This window comes from Pituophis catenifer, unplaced genomic scaffold, assembly GCF_029215685.1.
Source record: "Pituophis catenifer annectens isolate HBS135680 unplaced genomic scaffold, rPitCat1.0.hap2 SCAF_6, whole genome shotgun sequence".
Lineage (NCBI taxonomy): Eukaryota > Metazoa > Chordata > Lepidosauria > Squamata > Colubridae > Pituophis > Pituophis catenifer.
The window spans coordinates 69,459,053-69,475,469 of NW_027256886.1; the positions used below are offsets into that span (position 1 = coordinate 69,459,053).

The window sequence follows — 16,417 nt, forward strand, 5'->3', positions numbered from 1 at the left end:
AGGACTTAGTGAATGGGAGGCAGCTGCTTCCCCCCACCTCCAATTCACTAAGTCCTCCTCTCTGCATGAAATCTCCTTTCTTTCCACACTCTATCTTTTTTTATTGCCAATGTGCGTCCTGGAATCCATGTTCACCTTTAATCTGCATCAAATTCCCACACGAAGCAGATCAAGCAGAAAATTGTAATTAAACTTGTTTGAATTTAACCTGCATAACTGCTTCGCAATGTTATTTGAACTTGAACTTCTTGATCAATCATAACATTTCCCTCACATTGTTAAACCTCAATGTAAAAGACTTTAGTATACTAAGAATGACAGTGATCTTGAGTCATATGATGAGTTATCTGTTTAACAAGGGCTTGCAAAATGAAAACCTGAATTGCAAGAACTATACACCTCTTAAAGCCTTATCCAGTTTACATTCAGTAACATATTTAACAAACATGCTATATTCCACTTAATGAAAGATCACAAAAGCAATGGAATGTTCTAAAATCAAGGCAGCTATGAGTCTTTTGCCTATAATAATGATTTTAATTGTACTAGTAGGTTTAATGATCGATATTCTCAAACAGGGTTCTTGATAAATGTTCCTTTAAGTTAGTGTCAATTCTTAGCAACCACAGAAATAAGTTTTTTTTCCAACCCGACTCTTCCAATTTTTCAGCAGTGCACTCATCACTCCTTAGTCTACCTTGCTACTGTCATCATTTTCTCTTCCCTTTCATCTTGATCACTAGAGCCATCATTACAGACTCGATCCTTTAATTACTTCCATTAAAAGCCTAATCTCTAAAAGCAAGTTTAAAATCCCTTTCTTCAAACTCTATTGTAATTCTAATTCAGTACATTTAATTCAAATTGCTTTTGTTAAGACATATAAAGTGATTTAAAATGAACTCTAATCAGATTTCTGCTTAAGCATGAAACCTCTTACTTCAGCATCTGATCTTATATACCGTAGCTGCGTCTCTTAAATTCAAAAATTTAAGGTAGCAACTGTTGTTCCCAAATGATTCTTTAAAAGAAAGAATCTAAAAATATTTTCTTGATAAAATGAATCCAGCATACTGGCTGGGGAATTCAGGAAATTGAAACCCACTCATTTTAAAGTTGTCAAGTTTGAAAAATACTGATTTACACAATCAGAATATATATATATCTTTTAAAGATTAATGAAAATTTTCACAAAAGCACTATATACTGTCTTTATAACATGCAATATAACCTTCTCTCTAAACAGGAGTTGGCAGCTAATCACCTTTGTACTGGAGGCAGTTTTAATAACTTGTATTTGTCTCCCTAACATTATGAAGTTGAAATGCAGAGATACAGAAGCAAAATGGGCTTTTATTTCAAACGTTTGATGTTGTTTTTGGTGTTTGAAGGGATGTTTCGGAGTTAGAATGGTAGACATTTCTCATTCCCACTGTAAGTCGTCTCTTTCACACCCAAAATGGATTAAATTTCAGGCCATTTTTCATGGTTGTTTTTTTTAAATCACCTGCTGTACAGACTAACTTTATCTTTTTGAATCTGGAATAAAATCCACTAATTCTTCACCTTCAACATGAATACAGAAGAAGACAATTGGAATAGTTAAATACTGAAACTGGAATGGCCTTTGTCCAAATGGCAAGTTCACAAGTCTTCTTTTTCTGGTCCTAGAAGATGAACATTATTACTGGACAAAGTCTACCATTAAAAATAAACGACTGCATTATGGAATGTGGTCAGTTACCACTGGGCTGCCCAAATGTATGCTAAACCTTTGAAACGGAATACAGAGAAATAAATATTTAGGCAATTCACATGGCCTCAAAAGTCCCCTGAGATTAACAGGAATATGTGAATGTCCCTTGGAATCGAAAGTAAGAAATACTTGTTGAAATCCACCTTTTTTTCTTTTTTGAATCGAAAGTAAGAAATACTTGCTGAAATCCAGCTTTTTTTCTTTTTACAAAGTACCAGCAACCATTTTTTCATTATCATTAACTCTGGAACTATTCACAGTAGACCACAGCCAGCACAATGGAGTAAGCTGAATGTGGAACAGCACAACATTACTTTTCAATCATTCCTGATTTAGGAACAGGGGAGAGAGAGAGAGAAAGAGAGAGTTATTTTTCATGAACAGAGCGTCAGTTTGTTTCAAGCTTTGGAAATATCCAGTATGCCTTTCTTTCTTTCAGGCTTCAGGTTTGATGCCACCGTTAAAAATTGCAAATATACATTTAAGGACTTTTTTTTAACACTGCAGTATCAGCAGTGCACCAGTCTTAACAGCAAAAGCAAAAATATTACCATTTGTCAAAAATATGCACACGCCGAAACATTGATCTTCTTTTTTTTTTACGATGTCTCTTTATAACAATTTAATGCTAGTACCATTTTTCTTGATACTGCACACTTTGGCAAACTCACAATTCTGAAGGGAATATTTATAATGGTTTTTCAGTTTGGTGTACAAAGAAACTGTTTTCCCCGAGTACGTGAAAGGCAGGAGCTTCTCGTTGAGAAGAATCTGAACCTTATACTCATCTTTAGGAGACCTAGCTTGATCACAATGATAAAGCACAAATAACAAGTTGGCAGCATAAGGGACGATACGACCACTACGGAACTTGCGTTTCGACTGACTGCGATAGTTTCTGGCATTAAGAGGCACTTTGTCTTTAAAATAGCCCATAAGTGAGAGAAGTGGCTGAAGAGTCTCTGCATGTCCAAATTGGATGATCACCGGCGAAGAAATAGGTTTTGACCTGGAAAGTTAAAAAGTCAAGAAAGAAATGATTACTCAAATTTATCCAAGTTCAGATGAATAGGAAACTACTGTTTTGTTACTACGGTAGGTGCTGTAGTCAAATCTGCTATGTAGTAGAAAACCTAGATTTAATTGTAGTGATTTGAAGCTAAGAGGATCAATTCAGTTGGAAAAAGTCATGCTTTGATCAAATAACACATTCAAATAATGGCCAGTTCCTCAAAATAGGACTCATTTTTAAAACCCTACCTCAAAAAAAAGTACTTAAAAAAAAAAAAGACAGTCTCTCTGGCAGATTACAGAGGCCAGATTCCTGACATGTTTGCAACTAACCTGATTAGGCTAGGCCGAAAGGGAGTGACTGGCCCAAGTCACCCATCCTGCTTTCATGCCTAAAGGAAGCCTAGAATTCAGTATCCTGTTTTTTTGCCCAGCATCTTAACCAATACACCAAACTGAGACTCTATGTATTTATGTAATCTAAACGATGGTCCTTTTATGACTTGTGGACTTCAACTCCCAGAATTCCTGAGCCAGTCTGGCTCAGGAATTCTGGGAGTTGAAGTCCACAAGTCATAAAGGGCCTGTTGTACCCCACCGCTGCTCTAAAGGGTTGATTTTTTTTCTGCAGATAAGCTTGTCCTTATTTTAAGAAATGCCTAAAGCATTTTTTTTCATCCATTTATTTATTTATAGGATTTATGTGGCTGCCTATCTCATACAATTACTAGGCTGCTCACTGCAAACCATAAAAACAAAGGTACCCTCCCTGATAGGGTATCTTAAGATATTCTTATCTATGACTTCCTTTTGCGTATTTCTAATTTCCCTTGTTCCATTAAATTACTGCACCCAGTCTCCCTTGCTTCACCGCAAAATGCCTCTTTGAATATGCACGTGAGAGCAAACATAGTTTTCCTTTAAATGCTTTTCAATATGCACTTTTTCTAGGGGTCTGCCACATTTAGTTAAGCTGAAAATGCATTTGCTAGCCCTTTTGTTAGATTATAAATAAGATATTCATGCAAACTTTGGAATTTTGTGAATCACTAAGATAAGAGTGCGGTGCAAAGCAGATGATGCAAAGCCTGAATACCGTAAAGAATTACAGAGATAGTACAGTATAAAATACTGTAGGTACATAAATTCCAAACTGTAGTTCATTGCTATAAAAACCTATCGGCTGAGCCCATTTCTACATTCTGGGAGGGTTTCTAAGTATATGGATAAGCCACATCTAAAGTGATTTTTTAAAAACAGCCTAATGTGATATGTGCACTAGGAGTTCGTTTAAAGTTCTGAATACACTAACAATATGGATTAGTGCACTGATTACTGAGATCTGGAGTTAATTACAACTCAGAAACCGGCCTTAATCCTTCCTATCCTAGTACTCTTTAAATGTGGTAGACTATGGCTCTCTCTATCCAACCAATACAGACTGCAAGATGATGGGATCTGAAGGGTAGGGAAGTCTGGCTAGATACGTTATCAAGACTAGAAGCCGTAGCTTACTGTTCCGACACAAACCAGATGTTAACCCAAGAAGCCCTTGTGTTTGGACCCTGTGTTATTTGAGATTGATACGATCAATTATCCAATTCAGATGATACATTCAAACAAATTACTTCTGGTCTGTGGAGTCCTTGATGCTCTGACCTTGATTGTTTGCTTAGAGTTGTTTCATTTCTGTCTAGGTAACATCCTCAGTGCTAGTAATCAAACCCCACGGTCAGTCAATGTTACCAAGTTGAGTAATGAAACATCTGCAAGCAAATGTCTATGGAGATTCTCAGTCATCCAGGTCTTGGTTGTCCCAAAGGTGTTTTTTTTTTTCTTCAAGAGGTAAATGGACCTTCTGGTTGCCATCTATCTCAAAATTGAACAGCCCTCTCTCAACAGTGGGGGAGGGATACGATGACATCATCTATCTCCAGTCGACAACACAGTCCTTTCAAGGTTTCCAAGAAGGTTCCACACCCATTTGCACTACTCAGGTGACCCTGAGGACACAGATAAACTTCCAAGTGGCCTCAATGACTCTCTAAAAGAATGCAAATGACCATCTGTCTGCAAATCCTTATAAATCCTTCCATTCCCCACCATCAGACAAACTGGAGAAGCTTCTTGGATGAGAAGTGAAACATCTTCAAAGAAAAATCAGAAAGTCCAGTTGACTCGGGGGGGGGGGGGAGGGAGGGAGGGAAGCATCTTTGGAATCTGTAAGCAAACAACCAGGCTTAGAGAGCACTAAGGACTCCATAGTTCAACCCAATACTACATATATTCTATTTCTGGTTTGTTTAGCTGCTCATATTACTGGAAAAATTCAAATGGGAGCAAAGAGGGTGTTTTCACAAGCCACAACATCCTGCAGATTTGCCATTCTGAGCTAACAAGTCCATAGTTTAAAATTATCGAAGGAATGCTTTTAGTTATATGGGCTGGTCTATAATATCATGTAAAAGGCAACAAAGTTCAGTTAATTGTTTGATTGCCATATTTGTAATATATTGCTTTACTATCTCATTACACAGCATTACTGATAAACTTATTTTAATATAAAATCAAGCTAGCAAAATTAGGCAAGAGATATATTTCTGAAAGGGAAGGAAGGGTGAGAAACTTACCATGATTGCACTAAGCCATAATGAAGTTTATTAGTTTTGGCTTAACATGCTATATGAATGAGCGAACTGTACTTTATGTAATAATCAATGACTAAACAAATATACTATGGCACAATTTTGTAGTCAGCGAAATTCATTTACAAGTTTTTGTAATTCAACCAATATTAAGAGTCTTTAATCAGGATGCATTTAGTCCTGGCTTATTTCCTTCACTGAAAACATAGTTCCTCACAACTCTAATATTAAATTCTCATAATACCCATGACTATTGGGATTTGGGATTTACTAAAATATTAACCAGTTCTATGCAGCAGAGATACAATTAAGTAGTTTCCTAAAGTAATGTAAATGAGCACCGATTCTTGAACAAATGATCAGAAACAGATACGAGTTACCCTAGAAAGACAGATTTCTATAACAGCTTTCTGTGTACTAAGCTTTCAATACAAATACATCTATGTTCTTTTTATTTTATTAAGGCAAAGGGTTATGTTTGATAATCCTGTTTGCATCATAACATCACAAAGGTCCCACCCACATAGGTCAACAAACCTTGACTGCTATTCAAAAAAGAAAAGCAACTCTTGAGAAAAAATTTCCCTGGAAAATTCTTGTATAACAGAACACATTCACTTGCCAAAAGCATATTAAGCAAAAGTATCTCGTCAATCAACACAAAGTTTTAACTTTAACTCCAACCTTTTCTTTTACCTGCACTTAAGGACAACTGGCAACTCATATGGGTAGAAGGAGTTGCTTCCAGAAAATCAGAGTCTGAACTCGAGGGAAAGAAAATTGAAAGAAAATTGGATAGAAATATCCGATTTGAGCTAACAAACTGATGTTTTTCTGATGATTAAGTTGGACCTCTTTGGTGTGTGAAACTTGCAGAGCTGCCAGGAATAAGAATTGTCTAGAACTGTTTTTTGTTCTACTTTATCTTTTTTTTTTAAGGCAATTTGCCATTTTGATATTTTTAGATTACTCTAGGTACGTAAATGGTAACTGGTCAACAAAAATGCGTTTTCCTTCAAAATTATAAATCAGAAGATCATAAGCTTCCCCAATCTGCTGCCAAAGACTTGGGTGTAATCTCTAGAAGTCCTCCAATAGGTACTATTGAACTGTAAGTTTTAATGTGACTAATAATAAAAAATAATTATTCCTTATTTCCTTACAAATATTGTTATCTTCCTTTGGCTCCAATGGAATGCAGAAAATATATCTATAATAAAATATTATTTATTGTTTGTATCCTGCCTTTTATTTTTTTTAACAAATAATCCACTGCAGTGAACATATTCAACACATTCCTCCTATTTTTCCCACAAGAACCCTGTGAGGTAGGTGAGTTGGGCTGAGAGTGTGTTACTAATTCAAGGTGACTCAGTTAGCTTTCAGGTGACATTAAAACTCACTGTCTCTTAGCTTTCTAGCCTTAACCACTTTATTAACCGCTATATTAAATTCAATTTAATAAACCACTATATTAAATTCATAGCAACTAAATTAAATTAAATTTAATAAACTAAATTAAATCCTATCTTCTGTTTTAAATATGGCCCTCATGAAAAAACTTGCATGAAATCAAAAGCACAAACGGGATGTTACTGAAGGCCATTGTTCTGTTGTCATTATTAATATTTTGGGACAATAGATATATTTTCTGCATTCCATTGTAGAAAGGTCCCCTCTCATTTAGAAACTGGAGGAAATAAAGAGAGAAAATTCCCCTTCCCCAGGATTAACATTTTAAGTGAAAGGCTCCAGTGTTTCCTTTTAACCAAGTTTACCAAGCTCAGGTGGTTTTGGAGCTTAAAAATAAAGCATCTATATTTCAAGAAAAGCAATAAAGGAAACATGTAAGATACAGGTTAAGTATGTAGTAAGATTGAATCTGCATATGAAAGCCAGAAAACATTAATCTGTTAACAGGATGAGCAAAGAAATAAAGAATTACAATGGCAAATGGGAGCGAAGGCTATTGAAGTGTCTACTCAAACTTTCCCCATCAAATTTATCTTAACTAGTTCTAGTTCCAATAAAGGAGACTACTTGTAGCTCAGGGTTGAACTGAGGTGCCCTTGTGCTCCCTGAGCTTGGTTGTTGGTTTTTTTGCAGACATTTCATTACCCAAACTAGGTAACACCATCAGTGCTAGACATTGTTGGTTTTAGTTATCCCAAGACTTTTTGGACCCATCCTGAATCTCAGATATAATGGGCAAAAATACGTTCCCACATTCTTTTGCTGTGTTTAGGATTTTCCAGCTCAACCATCTAATTGGAGACAACAAAACTTCTAACTTCTCCACATTAGTCTCATCCTCATCTCTTGTTGGAAGAGGATGATGGTTTTAATAGTAGAATACTTACAGACCACCCAGCTCACCCAGTGCCCCCTAATCTGCTAGAGTTTTACAGACAGTTCTCAAATTACAACCATAATTAAACCCAAATTTTTCGATGCTAAGAGAGATAATTAAGTGAATTATACTCCATTTTGTGATCTTTCTTACCATAGTTGTTATATGAATCACTGCAGTTGTTAAGTCAGTAATACGGCTGTAAAGTGAATCTGGCTTCCCCACTGACTTTGTCAGAAAGTCACAAAACTCACATGACCCTGGGACACTGTAACTGTCATAAATATGAACTAGTTCCCAATCATCCACATTTTGCTTATGTGACCATGGGGATGCTGCAACAGCCGTTAAATGTGAAAAATGGGCATATGCCACTTTTTTTCAGGGCCATTGTAACTTCCAACGTTCACTAAATGAACCTGTACTTGTTTTATGTAATTGTTTTAAGAAAATAAGAAAAAGTATAATAAGTAAAACCTCTTTCCTCTCTGCAACCACCACTAACTATCGATTTAAAGATCTCTTGGGTTACAATATGGAGCAGGGATGGGGAACTATAGCCCTTTTATGACTTGTGGACTTCAACTCCCAGAATTCCTGAGCTAGTATTTCAAACATCTGGTTCAGTTTCCATTCTGTATAAATGCAGTTCATTTGGGCACCAAAATCATCCATGTTGTTCCTGCCAAACAGATGGAGGGATTCCAATCCAGTATAAAAAATGCCTCAGTAGTTCTGCAGGTAAATGTGACCATGCTTCAACAATTATTTCTTACAATATTTTACTTATTTGTTAAATTTATATCCTGCCTTTTCTCCAGGAGTTCAAAGCAGCTTACAAGAGGATCTCCCTTCCTTTTATCCCCACAACATCAAGCAGACATGATGAGGAAGATTAGGCTACGTGACTAATTAATGACTAAGGCTTCCTGGCACAATACCTTAACCTCTACATCACTTTACGAAATACTTTTTCAGCAAAATCAAATAAAGTTTACTATAAACCTCTCTTAATTTTTTAATAGATGCATTTACTATCATACCTTACAAGAAGTTTATCTTCTAAGGATATTATACTTCGGTGCCCGAAGCATTGAAGCACTATTGCCCAGGGTCTGCCCAGTTGGGTCTCTTTTCACATCCCATTATGTTACTGCAAAATGATACCCTTCTATCTACTTGAGGTCGCCCGCTTTCAAACTGCTGAGTCGGCAGGAGCTGAAGTGAGTGATGGGAGCTCACTCCACCATGGGGCAGCCACTGGGCCACAAACACGAGCTTGCTGATCATCCGACCAGTGTCATAATCACCTGAGCCACTGGGCTCCGGCATCTGCTAGGTTGATCAAATACAGTAGGCCGAGCACAGGGGATCTAGATCCTAAATCAATGCTTAGGTGAGTTTTTGTAAGTAAAGCTCCCTTTGTTCCCTACTGTAAATACATTTGAAATAGCCTCTGTAGTTATTCCCAAGTTCTCCTTGGGAATAAGAATTCACTCACTTCGGCTTAGGTTGCAAAGTGTCCTTGCTCATCAAAGAAGAAAAGGATGTTGAACTTTACTCCTACTCTCTGTAATTGAAATATTGTTTGATTTATAATTGAATAGGATTAGGGTTAAAGTCATCTTCTTTTTTATGCGCTCTGTATTTGCCAACTACTTGACTGCTCTCTGTCTCTCTGTTAGGGGATATCCGTGCCATAGTCCCAGCAAAATTGATTTTGAGCATTTTCTCAATGGGATGCTATTCAAACAGCAGAAAGGCAACATTAGCCCTGAACCTTTAGTTCTTTCTTAGTCTTCTAGGTGTGGCTTTATCACCATCTTGATTCTGTAAATTACATATTCTAAGTCACTCAACCCAACTGTGCTTTATCCTACTTTATAAAAAAAAAAAAAAGGTCCAAATTACCTAATCCTTTCCGATGTCAGGCTTATATTTGTTCAGAAATATAAAGAAGAAATGGACACATTGAATTACATAACCTAAGGCAGCATTATGAAAATATATGCTAACATCTTGTATTTACACCGCCATCAAGTGTTAGGAGATAGAACACCATGTGTTGAAAGCAGAGTGGATAAAAACTGATTTAAAAAAAAAAACAAATTAAAACAATCGGATTTTTAAAAAATTTAAATCAGATTTTTTTTTATTTTTATCAAATTTATTTTAATAAAATGCTTTTTGAGTAAAAATGTATCTCAAGATAGTTTTCTATTTAAGATACATTAATAATTTACGGTTGTTCATTCAGCATGAAATGGAGCTGAGTTATGTAGCATGTATATGCTGCAATATTTACATTTTTGGTAAACATGTTATCTCAGCTTGCAGAGCTTGGATTCATTCAATGAATCCAAGCTCTGCAAGCTGAGATAACATGCACTTCATTGATCCATTCACACAATTTCGCAGTAACCGTGAGATAAATCATAAAACAAAGTTCAGGAATATTCCTTTATCTCATTGTTTTGCAAATCTATGTACACTACAAACTGTATGATTGAAGAGAAATGCATCTGTACCAGCAGGTTCTAAGTGTGAGGAGGAAGGACAAGCAGTAAAAATGAAAGTGAAACCTTCTAAGCAGCTTATAAATATAATATGAAAGAGCACCTGTCATTTCCCATCCATCATGGCAGCGCCTGTTAGTGGGCATCCATTCACCTGCTGCCTGCCATGTCCCTCACCTTGTTGTGTCACTGCTGCATCGCCAGCTGTCCCATTAAAGTGAATGGGACTGTCAGTGAGTCAACAGTGGGTCAGAGGAGGAGCCGCTGGGGGACAGAGATGACAGTTGCTCTTTATGATTTAAATTATGATTAAATTATGATTTAAATTGAATTGATTTAAATCAAGCCTTTTTACTAGTGATTTAAATCGTGATTTAAATCAACTTGGTTTAAATCAAATCCACCGTGGTTGAAAGTCTCATTAAAAACCCAAAAGCCGTGGAACAGTGTGTACACAACTCCTGTCTGTAACTCCAGCCTTAAATAGTTTCAATATAAACTGAGGCCAACACAAATGCAGCATTCCTAATCATAATTAAAAGGCTGGGAGTATATTGGTTTTCCTTTCTCAAGTAGAAATTCAGCCCTTCATTCCATGGCTTTCTGAAAGGATTATGGCTGCATTAATATGTTCCCTGACTACCAAAGTTTAACACAGCCTATCTACCATGAATCATGACAAATTTAGCCACCTAAGCTTAGCTTCTGTAATCTTTTGGTTTACTATTCGTCAGAGAGCAGCTTGGAAGCAGAAACGTTCTTTGCTGCACATCCTTCCTTTCACGCTGCATGTTTGAACAAACTCCGCCATGACTGTGCTGTGAGAGCTTCAAAGTTACTGGACCATAAATAGAACGAAGGAGCCAATCTGCACCCAATAGTTATAAGAGAGACAGCGGAAGAGGTATAGTGTGAACGTTTTACTTGTACTCAGGTTAAATGTTGGGTAAAATTGATCCCAATGGGGATATATAGCCGTGATAGAAGACCTCATGAGCCATGAATGAGAAGCTGCATTGCAATGGGTCTAACTACGGTTGGTATTTGTCAGAATTCAGGATCAAAGTAGTGCTGCTTCTAGCCCTGGTCTCCACTCTTCATCCATAATGAAGGCAAAATTTGAGAAGTTGCGAGCCATACAATTGATATGTACAAAACCCTGTTCCAATAGTCATTGTACCACAGCACCTACCTTGCAGTCAGGCTTAAACGTTCTGTATAAGCAAAATCAAGGCTATCTGTTAAATAGTAAATAGTATAGACAACTCCTGAAATATACACCATGCATGGATTGTTCATGTTGGCTGTAACAAAGAACCAAAGATCAGAGCCTCTAGGCATAGACTGGGCTGGAATTTTAACTGCAGAAGAAAATGCAGGTAATCCTCGACTTACAACTGGTTGCTTAGTGGTTCAATGTTACGACAGATTCCCCCCAAAAGATACTTATCACCTTCAACATCCCCCCTCCCCCGCCCCATGTGATCACATGATCTCATTTTGGGCCCTAACGTAAGAAACCCATTATATAAAGTCTATTTAGAGGACACTTGTCGCTAGTATTATTATGAATGCTGGTGATGTTCCTGAGTCATCCGCAAACTCATTCGTCTTATTAGTGCATAAAAAGGATGAACAACTTTTATGTTGGCATCTATATAAAAACCCAACATTTCTGGAACTTGTCTTTTATAAGATACATTCCAACAAAAATGATCCTTTGGACAACGATTATGCTACACCTTTATCAACATATGGACCTTATTTCCATAATTTCTCAATCAGTTAATTGTGAATTATTTCATATTCACTGGCAATTTACTTTTTATTTTTGGTCATAATATTTATTTCAAAGACTTCTGTTCTGGCAATATACATTTAATAAAAAAAGGTAATTTAAAAAAACCTACTTTCTAAAAATGTAATTAATTAAATTATATCCACTACCTTTTTGATTCAAGGTCCTTGTTTTATTGATCTTCTCTATTTATTTAGGGTTAAGTGCCTACTGACTAGTGACTAGCACAAAGTTTGATCCTTCTATCTATCCATCCATAACTGTTGACCATAACATGTAGTATCAGTTTTAAACTGTTAGCAACATTATTTCCAGAGAGTGTTCATGCAATAATACATGAATTTTAAATATACCAAATAATGCTTGAATTAGGCATAACAGTTACTATTCAATGACATGTTATGTGCTGGTTAAGCATTTAGGCAAAACTTAGGAATCCAAAGATTTTTTTTTGCGACCAATGTATTTATTACAGTGGTGGGTTTCAAAATTTTTTACTACCGGTTCTGTGGGTGTGGCTTGGTGGGTGTGGCATGGCTTGGTGGGTGTGGCAGGGGAAGGATACTGTAAAATCTCCATTCCCACCCCAGTCCAAGGGGAAGGATACTGTAAAATCTCCATTCCCTCCCCAATCCAGGGGAAGGTTACTGCAAATACCCATTTCCTCCTGATCAGCTGGGACTTGGGAGGCAGAGAATAGATGGGGGCGGGGCCAGTTAGAATTTTTACTACTGGTTCTCTGAACTCAAAATTTCTGCTACCGGTTCTCCAGAACTGTTCAGAACCTGCTAAAACCCACCTCTGATTTATTAGTATTTGTGCCTGAACATAAGAAGATACTGTGTAATAAGGAAGCCGTTCAATGGTAGTATTTCCAATTGGGATATTTACTGGTATCTTGATTTGGATCCATGGAATTTTTATCTTCACTGAAACAAATTTATTAGAAGTTATCATTAAATACCATGAGGCAAATACACCCACGTGTAGTCATTATAAGTTCCTATTATTGAACAATAAATTTGTTATGTACATTTTAAAGACTGCATAGAGTAAGGAATCGGAGACCCCCTATTTTCTTAAACAATGGGAAACTGTTATAACAGTTCTTTTTAAAAAAGTACTTTTTATGGCTTATTAATAAAAAAAAAATCATACTTGTGTTTTTAAAATCTTTAAAATGCTTTAAAATGTTGGATAGAAATACTAGATACAAATACATTCAAGTGGTCAGAGCCAATTTATTGCTATCAAGTATCAATCAGCCAATCTATTATTGCGAATTATCAGTCCCAAAGTAGTGTTCCCCTCCCTTTCAAAACAATACCTTTTACTCTCTGAAACTGCCTTGTCCAAATTTTTGAAGATATCTTGGAGAAGTATGCAGCTGGACTGACTGTTAATATTATATCCATAGGCTCTCTTCCAATATTGTTTGAGATCATTCAGATACTCAAGTGCCTAGAAATAAATATTAAACATTCTATTGAATTAAAAATGCCAGTTTAGATTTGATACTCTGACACTTCACATTACATGGCTTAGAGATAATACATAGTCCTCAACTTACAACAGTTCATTTAGTGACCATTCGAAATTACATCACTGAAAAAAGTGACTTACCGTATTTTTTGGAGTATAAGACACACACACACACACACACACACCCAAAAGTGGGTGCAAATTTAGGTGCATCTTATAGACCAAACACAGGCATTTTTGGCCTCCCAAACCCTCCGTGCATTGTGTTTTCATCCTCCCTGACCCCCCAGAAGAACTTTACAGGCCAAAATTGGGCGCATTTTTGGCAAAAACGAGCCGTGCAGAGCACTGCAGAATACTTCTGGGTGCCTAGGAGGCTGAAAATCTGACGCGTGGAGGCCAAAAACTATTTTTTTCTTGTTTTCCTCCTGTAAATTTAGGTGCGTTTTATAGTCCGGTGCGTTTTATAATCCGAAAAATACGATATGCCCATTTTCACACTTATGACTGTTGTAGCATCCCCTACACAATTTGGATGCTTGGCAACAGGTTCGTTTTTATGACGATTGCAGTGTCCTGGGGTCATGTGATCAAACTTTTGCAACCTTCTGACAAGCAAAGTCAGTGGGGAAGCCAAATTTATCTAAAACCGTGTTACTAACTTAAAAACTGCAGTGATAAACTTAACAACTGCGGCAAGAAAGGCCGTAAAATGGGAGAAAACTCACTTAACAAAGTCTCACTTAACAACAGAAATTTTGGGCTCAATGGTGGTCGTAAGTCAAGGTCTACCTGTATTCAACACTTACCTTGGCATCTTCTTTGTTGAACAGTGAACACCAGGGGGAGCTAATGTTTTTTATACTTAGTCCAAAGGAGCAAGTAAAAAATGCCACTTGAACCAGATCTGCAGGGGAAAAATAAGATAGCAATAAACTAACTCGGCTTTTAAGATACTTATTCAAAAATGGCAAGATGAAAAAACCTACTTCAAAAAAGGAGAAAACATTACTTTACAATACTCCCATATCAGTGAAGAAAAAAGGAAACTGAAACATTAATCCAGGAATAGAGCCCTACAGAGAAACAACATGGTAGTAGAACAGAAAGTACCACAAACAAAGTTGTTACTTCTTTTCCCAGACAACTCGCAATTCCGCTGAATGGATAGCGCCACACAGAATTTATTGGTTTATCTACAATTTCTGCATCTACAATCTTTGCATCTACAATCTGCAGTCAGATGTCAAGATGTATAAAATGTAAAGTACGAACTGGCAGATGTTTAATATAAACTTATCTATATTATTCATAAATGACATGCAGATGGGTGTTAAGGGTGTGCAGAGAACTTGTTTGATTAGTATAAGCAAAAACAGAATTTTTATAGGTCCTTATTTTCCAAAGATGGTTGCAAACTCCTGGACTCACGACTCCTGCTTGAAGAGCAGGTGACGGTCGTGGCCAGGAGGGCTTTGCGCAACTGCAAGTGGTGTGCCGGTTACACCCTTTCCTGGACCGGCAATCCCTACTCACAGTCACTCATGCCTTAGTCACTTCCCGTCTTGACTATTGTAACACGCTCTACATGGGGCTGCCCTTGAAGAGCATCCGGAAGCTCCAGTTGTTGCAAAATGCAGCGGCCCACATGGTTTTGTGCAGACCACGGTGTTCACATGTATCACCTTTCCTGCGGGAGTTGCATTGGCTGCCGATCTGCTTCCGGGTGCAATTCAAGGTGCTGGTTGTCACCTTTAAAACCCTTCATGGTTTGGGACCAGGTTATCTGAGGGACCGTCTCTTGCCGGTCACATCTACCCAACCCATCAGAGCGGGGAGGCAGGGAATGCTGTGGGTCCCATCCCCGAGGGAGATACACCTGGTGAGACCCAGAAGGGCCTTTTCTGTAGTGGCTCCCTTTCTCTGGAACATCATTCCCCCAGAGATTAGAACAGCCCACACTCTAATTCTCTTCTGGAAGGCACTGAAGAACTGGTTCTGCTAGTGGGCCTGGGGAACCCAGAGCAGGATGGAGCCCATTACATGGCTCGTGTGATCAGCTATCGCTGGGGCGGGAGGTGGGGAGTGATTTTATAACATTAATTTATCTGATTTTTTATTACGTTTTACTGTTTTTTAAATGTGGTTTTTATATTCTGTAAGCCGCCTTGAGTCGCCCTGGGCGAATAGGTGGCAATATAAATTTAAGAAATAAATAAATAAATAAATAAATAAATAAATAAATAAATAAATAGGTTCAAATGCTTGTCCATTTAAGCTGCAAAGTGTGAAACCTGAAACTTAATATATTATCTTTTCTACATTCTCATTCGTAGGCAGACATTAACATACTATACATAAACATGCATACTATATAAAGGACAATTATTTACCTACTTTTGTACTTACTGTATTTTCTTTCATTCATGATATTCTAATTAAAAAGCCCACTGCTTATATAACTCCACGCTGTTACTCTGATGAATTTTAAGATTTTTCTCCTATTCGGGTTTTTGAAAAGACAGTGATCCTAATATCTGTAGCGTGCATTTACTTAAGCCTTACTAAACGGAAGTATAAACAATGACTGATGGCAAGGATATTATTAGTAGCTACTCAGCTTGCTAGCAGTGGATGCTCTACAGCAGTTACATGTTTGGGGATTGAATTACCTGAGCTTTGCATGAAAATTGCTGATAGGTTACTTCCTTTCTGTCCTCCACACCTGATCTTACAAAGCCTTTCCAATCAGTGGGACTCAATGGTAAACGTCTGTCTCCTCTCTCCAGGCTACCACATAAACATGAATCAAGTTTCAGTTTTTACTCTTGGTGGCAAATGTGCAGGTAGTCCTTGATT

The 16,417-nt window shown here is 37.2% G+C and overlaps 1 protein-coding gene across 1 annotated transcript in view; it reads right to left on the bottom strand.

Annotated features, from left to right (window-relative positions):
• Positions 1-459: 459 nt before the first annotated feature.
• MINPP1 (multiple inositol-polyphosphate phosphatase 1) overlaps positions 460-16,417 on the bottom strand; it is a 28,794-nt gene continuing 12,836 nt past the window's right edge. The window contains exons 3-5 of the mRNA XM_070945251.1: positions 14,368-14,465; positions 13,404-13,537; positions 460-2,765 (exon numbers count right to left, since the gene is read on the bottom strand). Coding sequence (XP_070801352.1) covers positions 2,369-2,765; positions 13,404-13,537; positions 14,368-14,465 — 629 coding nt within the window. The 3' untranslated portion in view covers positions 460-2,368. The remainder of the gene's footprint in view (positions 2,766-13,403; positions 13,538-14,367; positions 14,466-16,417) is intronic.